Below are 8,439 nucleotides of genomic sequence, written 5' to 3'. Positions count from 1 at the left end.
ACAAAACAGTTTTAGAAGTTAGTTTTTAGTTTTTATTATTTAATACTACATTATTGTAAATTGATATATTTCTAGATTAAGGTCTCAGCTAATGACCCATATAAGGGAACAGGTTTTTCTGAAAATGAAATAACTTCGTTAGACGCATTAAAAAGCATGCTATTTTAATTTGATTCATCCAACAGCAGTATAAAGTATGTTATAATGTAATTATTGTGTTCAGTAAAGGAGCTGACTGACTAACTGATTGACAAGACAACAAATTTATCAACTAACTAACTATATAGTTGGCAACCAACTGAACCTATACCGGACAAACACAATTGTGACCCTGGATCACAAAACCAGTCTTAAGTTGCACGGGTATATTTGTGGCAATAGCCAACAATACATTGTATGGGTCAAAATTATCGATTTTTCTTATGCGAAAAATCATTAGGATATTAAGTAAAGATTATGATCCATGAAGATATTTTGTAAATTTCCTACATCAAATATATAAAACATTTATGGATGCAGCACAATCGCCAATAGAAATGGACAACTTTAAAGGAGATTTTCTCAATATTCCGATTTTTCTGGACCCTCAGATTCCAGATTTTCAAATAGTTGTATCTCAGCCAAATATTGTCCTGTCCTGACAAACCATACATCAATGGAAAGATTATGTATTCAGATTTTTGTGGTTTTGTGGTCCAGGGTCACAATTGTGTTACAGGACACTGTATCCATAACTAAGACATTTCTAATTTGAGAAATTCTATTTGAATTCTATTTTATCCTTTTATTTTGCTGCTCTTTATGAGTTGTTCCGTGGAATATAGGGGATCCCCTGTGGCTCACATGGTAGAGTGTTTGCTGTCAACAATAAATCCTTATGTGAAGGTTCAGTTCTGGAGGTAGCATAAATGGCAAAAGAAAAGCTTCCAAAAACCTTTTTTGTTTGTTTGTTTTGTAGGTTCAAAGCTGTCACTTGGGTCACCTCCAGAAACTTAGAGCACATCACAATGCTTGTGAAAACCGATACATGAAGGCGCACACGAAAACTGTAAATGATGAACGGGAGAAGACCATGTTTTTATATCAGAGCATGAAAACAAAGGTTAGTTGTATTAAATGCTTTCGTTTATATATCTTCGGTTGCTAGGTCATTCTTATGTTTGTAAAACAAGTGAACGTTGGGGCATTTTTCAACATCATAACATTGAGCTTGCCGTTTTCAGTCAGCAGGCCCTTCTAGTCAGCAGTTGGCCCACACATTGGTAATTTGTTGGCATGCAGTAGAGGGCCTGGGTTAGATTTGAGCCCAGGTCACAGTGCTCAGTCTGCACCCTAGACAGTGAGCCACAGGGTTCCCCAAAATAAAGCCACAGATCCGCCCATTGCAAGGCCTCTTCAGAAGCCTCATGAATGTTCTTGATAGCTCTTCTTCCCTTTAAAACCGAGAAGTTTTAGAGTCTGCTGAACTAATTTCCCAGCAAAGCTCTGACATCCAACTTCAACTGGCTCGCACCGAGATCTCCCGCCATTGCTCCAACACATTGAGACGAGCTCTTCATATTTTGCTGTATTATCCTGTCAATCCTGTCTTTAGAGGACAGTTAGTTCTATCAAAACCACTTGGTTTCGCTACCAATGTCAACACCATGCTTGGGCGGAGCCGTGGGATATGCGATGTTCTTTGGGAACTGAAGCTGCCTTCCTAGGTCAACCTGGCACTGCCAGTCCTGTGCTGTGGTGAACAGTCCTCCCTGAGGAGATACTTCTGATAGGTTTAGCTAGATCAATTTTGAACTTCTTCAATGACACCGAAACATTCTGTGCCTATGTTCATTATGAGTGTGCACATAGTCTGGAGTTTCCCATTGCCCCTCGATGTCTTCTCTAGGATATTAGGATATGGGGGGGGGGGGCCCACCTTGGCCCGCACCTTGAAACTTTGAATGCTTGCTACTGCATTGCTCCACTTGTCCCTTGTGCCACCGGTGTTTGGTGAATCATCAGACCTCTCAATTCTTGCATGCCTTGATGCAAATACAGACTGTGCTCATGGTCATTACTAATAGATTCATCCAATAGGGATGCTCATCCCACCCGCCCAACTCCCCCCTTCTTAGATGGCTGTCAGAAGAGTTATTCACTCATCAGATGATCACGCTCGTGCTATGAGTGTCTGCGAAAAAAGCGCCAATAATATCTGAATGCAGAGCAAATGAGAAACCTGTGTTGCTATCTTTTTTCTTTTGTTCATAATCTTGTATTTCCTTAAGCTCACATCTTCATGTCTGATCGGATTTCTTGACATATTTCTCTATCAGCAATGAATCGACTCAATGGTTATAATTTTTTGCTATATTCATGCATTGCTAATGCCACTACTACTAGTATTGCCACTACAGTCTGAAAATTAAGTTGCATAATTATTTATAAAATCTGCACACTGAATGTTTCACTTTGGACAGGCATTCGTAATTGCAGTATGTTTGTTTGTCTTGTCATTCCTGATCAAGACTTCTAACTCGTACGTTTTATTCACAGCCTGACAGGAAAATGCTTGGTTATGAAACCGAAGAATCAAATTCAGAGTTCAGCGAGTATATACCGGACACAGAGGATCAATCAGAGAGTGACAGGTCAGCAACGGAAGAGAGTTTAGCAAAAAATGTCAAACAGCAAAAGAGAAGAAAGTTTCAGTCAAAAGCATCAAGATCTAAACCATGTAAAAGAAAGCGTGTGACACGTTCTAGTTCCTCGGCTACCAGTGGAACCAAAGATTCCTCTTCATCTGTTGAAAATGACACTGGACAATCCTCTTCATGTGACGAACATGACAACGGCGACTCCTCTTCATCGGATGAGCATATCAGCGGCCAATCCTCTTCACCTGATACTTCTAATGTGAAGGTCATGATGCTGAAGAAGAAAACAGATGGCGGCCGACTATACAGCAAAAAGTACTTCTGCTTGTTCTGCTCTAAACCATTCAGTAAAATGGCTCGCCATTTGGAATCAAAGCACAAAGATAAGCCAGAGGTGGCAAGAGCAGTTGCATTTCCGAAAGGGTCTAAAGAGCGAAGATTACAGCTGAGTTTATTGAGAAATAAAGGGAACCGTTGTCATAATACTCGGGTGCTTAAAGAAGAAGGACTGGTGATACCCCGACAGCAATCCATTGCACCAGTAACAGCAAGTGATTACTTACACTGTGTAAACTGTGAGGCCTACTTAAAGAGGAAATCATTATGGAGACACATGCAGAGATGCCATCTTAGCAAAAAAGTCAAAGGAATGAAGCCAGGAAAAACTCGAGTTCAGGCCCTTTGCTCGTATACTGAACCAGTTCCAGAGAGTGTGAATGCACGATTTTGGAAAATGGTGCTTGAAATGCATGAGGATAAGATAACAAATGTTGTCCGCAAAGAGAAAATCATATTAAAATTAGGGCAACATCTCTTAAATAAGCATGGCCATGATGTCACAAAACATGAATATATCAGGCAAAAGATGCGCGAGACAGGGCGACTAGTTCTCCAAGGAAAAGAGACTGGCAAGTTGAAGGAGGTGTCAGATTTCTTTGTACCGGCTAATTTTCCCCATGTGATCGAAGCAGTTCACAGTGTGTCTGGCTTGAATGATGAAACGAACACATTCAAAGCACCATCTTTAGCACTAAAGTTAGGGCACAACCTCAAGAAACTGGCCAGCATTATTGAATGCGAGGCAATGATGTCAGGCGATAAGAATGCTCTTAACAATGTGCAGGCCTTCAAACAAATCTGTGACACTAAATGGAGTGAGTGTGTGTCATCCCAGGCCCTCCGAAATTTGAGCGAGGCAAAATGGAACTCTCCGCAACTCCTTCCCTTCGCTGAAGATGTGAAAAAAATGCACCAGTATCTTGACAGACAGAGTAAGGAGTACCAAACAAAACTTGAGGAAGAACCCAGTAACAAGAACTGGGCAGAACTTGCAAAAATGACACTTTGTCAGGTAATACTTTTTAATCGTAGAAGAGAAGGAGAAGTATCCAAGATGTCCCTTATTGCTTTTACACTGAGGGATACCTCGTTGACTCATCCAGATGTAGAGCTCGCTTTGTCAGACCTTGAGAAGAAACTTTGTGAGCACTTCCAAAGAATTGAGATAAGAGGCAAACGAGGACGAAAGGTCCCCATTCTTCTCACACCGGATATGCTGACATCGATGGAGCTACTTGTCAAGACTCGCCGTAACTGTGAAGTGCCCGATGAGAATGTGTTCATGTTTGGAAGACCACAAGCACTCAGTCACTTCAGAGGATCAGATGTTATTCGTAAGATTGCTCAAAGCTGCGGAGCAAAACACCCAGAGGCATTATCCTCCACGAAACTGAGAAAGCACATGGCCACTATGTCCAAGGTGCTCAACTTAAAGGACAATGAAATGGATGACCTCGCTGACTTTCTCGGACATGACATCAGGGTCCATCGGCAGTATTATAGGTTACCCGAAGGCACATTACAGCTTGCGAAGATAAGTAAGATTCTTATGGCCATGGAACGAGGACAGCTATCTGAGTTCAAAGGAAGGAATCTTGATGAGATCCAGATTGATCCACAAGGTAAAACAGGCCTGAGTTAATAACTAAGTAAATTCATTTACACGTATTCCTCCATAGATGTTTTTTTTTTGTCAAATGTTTTATAGAGAGAGTACTGATGGACAGTGATGGATCAGACTCTGAAAATGAGACTGGAAATGCTGCTTCACCTTCAGATTCAGCAGGTATGTAGTCAGCTACTGAAAGGGAATGATGGGAAAGCTAGAAAAGGCTAGAATATTACTGGAAGAACAGTTTGAGTGTGCTTACTGATATTTAGGATTGCTTGTTTAATATTCTTTTACTAAGAGAGCTATTATTTGTCCAGACAAATCCATGGAGTCCACTAATGAAGTTGAACAACCATCCAAAGGTAATACGATTTAAATTAAACAGGAGGATTATGAAGACTTCTGATAATGTTTTCCTTTTAAAGAACCAGTACTTTATGATTTGCATGGTTTCACTTGCTTTTATTTTTTTTCATATCATTTCATATCAAAATAAACCCCAATATATTTGGGAAATTAGATGTATGGCACAATTACTGGTATCCATTTAGTCAGCATTTTGTGCCATTACTGTATATTATCTGTATTTAAAGTCTCCTCTGTTATACTCATATGTTTTATAACAGGCAAGGATAAAGAACTGCAGCCAATTGGCAAGCACTTGGACAAACCACACACAACAAAGGGTAAGCTGTTTTTCAAATGTCTTATGAAATGTCACACTTTCCATTTTTTGTGAAAGTCAGAATTAAGTCATTTTAATTGGAATCTACAAAGAGACCCATTTATATTGACAACAGGGTTCCCTTAAAGGGTTAGTTCACCTAAAAATGGAAGAATTCTGTCATTAATTACTCCCCATAATGTTGTTCCAAACCCGTAAGACATTTGTTCATCTTTGAAACACAAATGAAGTTATTTTTGACGAAATCTAAGAGGATTCTGATCCATTCATATGCAACAACGCCATTGCAACTTTCAAGGCCCAGAAAGTTAATAAAGACATTATTAAAATATGTGCACAAAAGGTTTTCTCATCGCTTCATAACTTGGACTATTTAACAATGTCTTTACTTCCTTTCTGGGCCTTGAAAGTTGTAGTGACGTTGCTGCCTATGTAAGGACCGAATCCTCTCGTATTTCATCAAAAATATCTTCATTTGTGTTTTGCAGATAAACTAAGGTCTAACAGGTTTGGAACGACATGAGGGAGAGTAATTAATGACAGAAGTTTCATTTTTGGGTGAACTAACCCTTTAAATTTAATGTGGAGGTCAAATTTGGTGAAAAGTGGAAAACGTCTTTGTTTCAGTGATCTGTGCTGATAGAGCTTTGTAACAGCAGCATGGCAGATCCAAAGTGGAGGAAGTGCTTATTTTACTGGCTACTTCTCTCCATACGGCGACTGTGTACGGACCATTTCTTAATCTACAAGTGTTGTATTGGACAGAACTGTCTGAGAATTCAGGCTCGCGACTAGATACCCTTACGGAATGAAAATATATTTCCAATATTTATGATCAATATATTATGATAAGTATATGGTGTAAATATACTTATTGGAGAAATGTATTCACAATATATTTACACTGTAAAATGTCATTAGTTGAGTGTACTTCGAAAACGTGGAAAACATTTATGGATTTGCTTAAATTTCAAGGGCGTTTTAATCAAATTTGAAAGTTTCTAATAGAATGACATACAAAAGAGTGTCGGGACAATGACTGAATTTATTTGTATTTATTGACTGAACTTTACTGAATAAATACAAAAAAACATCAACTTAACATAGAAGTTAATAGAAATCACTTCAATAGATTTCTACATTTTAAATAAAGCAACATGCAGCATATTCTCAATGTTTCTTGTTCTTCTGCTGATGTTATAATGTTATAAAGTCGAGAGCCCAACTAAAATCAAACACTGATCACAATCTGGTGACTAATATTATGTTATTTTCAATAAATCATCAACATCTAAATATCAATCTAAATCTAAATGTTAATTCTCAGTAAGAACTTGTGTAGACGTCTGACAGAAATAAAGTCAGTCTGGTTAGTAATAAGTGAAGTTGGTAATGCTGTTTGTGGAGCTGTTTAACCCTCCTCTGCTGAGATCTTCACAGACCTGTTAGTGTTTAATGTTCTGTTGGGGTTTAAAGGGTTTGTGCTGAAGAACAGAGCCTGTGCTTCAGTCCAGCAGAAGATCAAGAAACATTGAGAATATGCTACATGTTGCTTTATCTAAACTGTATTGGAGTTATTCTTTTTTAAATGCATTTATTCAGTGAAGTTTCAGACATGCACAAAGTATTTACAGTTTAATAAATAGAAATAAATACAAAGTCTATCATTGTCCCAACACCCTTAAGTCTTTGTACTAGTAACTTACAACTTTGATTAAAACACCCCCTTAAGAAATGTAAGGAAATCTTGTTCCTCGTGTTTTTGAAGTACACTCAATTAATGACATTTTACAGTGTAAATATATTTTAAATATATATTTTTCATAAATGAAAAGTGGCAATACCTTGTGTATTATTCAATATATTGTATTTCATATATTTTTCAGTATATTTACACCATATAATAAATTGATCATAAATATGTAATTATATTTTCATTTCCAAGCAAAATCCTTATAATTGTGTTTTTTTAGATGTGTTGCCGTTGGTCACCGTGGGCCAATATAATTTAAGCTTGGGTAAACCCCTCCCATTATGTGCAGCTTTAATTAGGTCCTATATCGTAAATGTTTCATTTCTAAAGGCTTAAATATGTAAAGAAAAGAAAAGGGAAAGGTCCTACAAATTTACTTCAATTTCAATTTCCCAAGCAGCCATTTATGGTTATGACCAATAAAACCTAAATATTTTGTCATGTTTGGCTTGGTCCATTTTCAGCCCAGATCCAATACACATCTTAGATAGTGACTAAATTACCAGCGATATTTTTGTCAAAATAGTCCTTTTTTAATACAGTATCAATGTTTATATTGTTACTAGGTATCATGCTTGCAAACATGTGCCAGAATTTACAGATTTTCAACCATGCGAACTAGATTTTAGCAAAAAAGTATGTATAAAACTGAGACAATGAGAGAAAAACTGAATACCATGTATTTATTTGATGTTATTCACGTTCATGTTGTGTGGGTTAACAATTACTTTTATCCCAATCACAATTACTAATAGCCTATTTATTTTTCTTTTATTCAGTATCTACACAAAACCCACGGAGAAAGTGGTCTAAAGAAGAGATCCAGGCTGTGGAAAAAACTCTGATGGACTACATCCACTCTGGGAAGGTTCCTGGTAAAGCCCAGTGCATGGAGTGCATTGAAAGGTCACCAGCGGCACTTCGGGGGAGAAGTTGGGAGGGGGTGAAATTTTATGTTAAGAATCGTATTGATGCCTTAAAGCGAAAAATGTAGAAGAAAAGGAAGATGTTTGTTGAAGGCAACAAGATGTTCAAAATGTGTTTCAAAACACAAGTTAAATAAATGTTCAAGAGCATTAAGAAATTGTAGATTCTTGTTTTTGTTGTAATTACCCAAATTTCCAAACTTTTCTTGGGGAGGTTTATGGGGGGTTGTACATCAAATGTCTTCTACTCAAAATAATTCAGTGTGGTCCAAAACTGTGGCACATTTGCATAAAAAAAAATTAAAAAAAGTAATTATTGCGAATTATTCCGCAACGCATTAATACACATCGCAAATACAAATCATTGGGTTTCATAGGTTTCTGTGCGTGAAATATTTTTAGGATGACGAATAAGAAAAAACACAAATAGCAAATGGCAATATATCTTGCAACCCTGTTGAATGCCAGCATGTGCTCTTGTTTTA

General features: G+C 37.6%; 1 protein-coding gene across 1 annotated transcript; it reads left to right on the top strand.

Annotated features, from left to right (window-relative positions):
• Nucleotides 1–958: 958 nt before the first annotated feature.
• On the top strand, nucleotides 959–8,107 carry LOC308686770 (uncharacterized protein; the record flags this gene model as incomplete). The annotated part of the gene is made up of 6 exons (XM_081395206.1): nucleotides 959–1,102; nucleotides 2,539–4,600; nucleotides 4,687–4,764; nucleotides 4,908–4,952; nucleotides 5,217–5,276; nucleotides 7,808–8,107. Coding segments are annotated over 6 exons (2,604 nt in total), but the record flags the coding sequence as incomplete, so codon positions are not given.
• Between the last annotated feature and the right edge of the window lie 332 nt (nucleotides 8,108–8,439).

The sequence above is a fragment of the Scardinius erythrophthalmus genome (assembly GCF_964197995.2).
Source record: "Scardinius erythrophthalmus genome assembly, contig: HAP1_SCAFFOLD_767, whole genome shotgun sequence".
NCBI lineage: Eukaryota > Metazoa > Chordata > Actinopteri > Cypriniformes > Leuciscidae > Scardinius > Scardinius erythrophthalmus.
The sequence above is the reverse complement of the archived record's forward strand: the minus strand, read 5'-3'. Positions and strand labels throughout refer to the sequence as shown.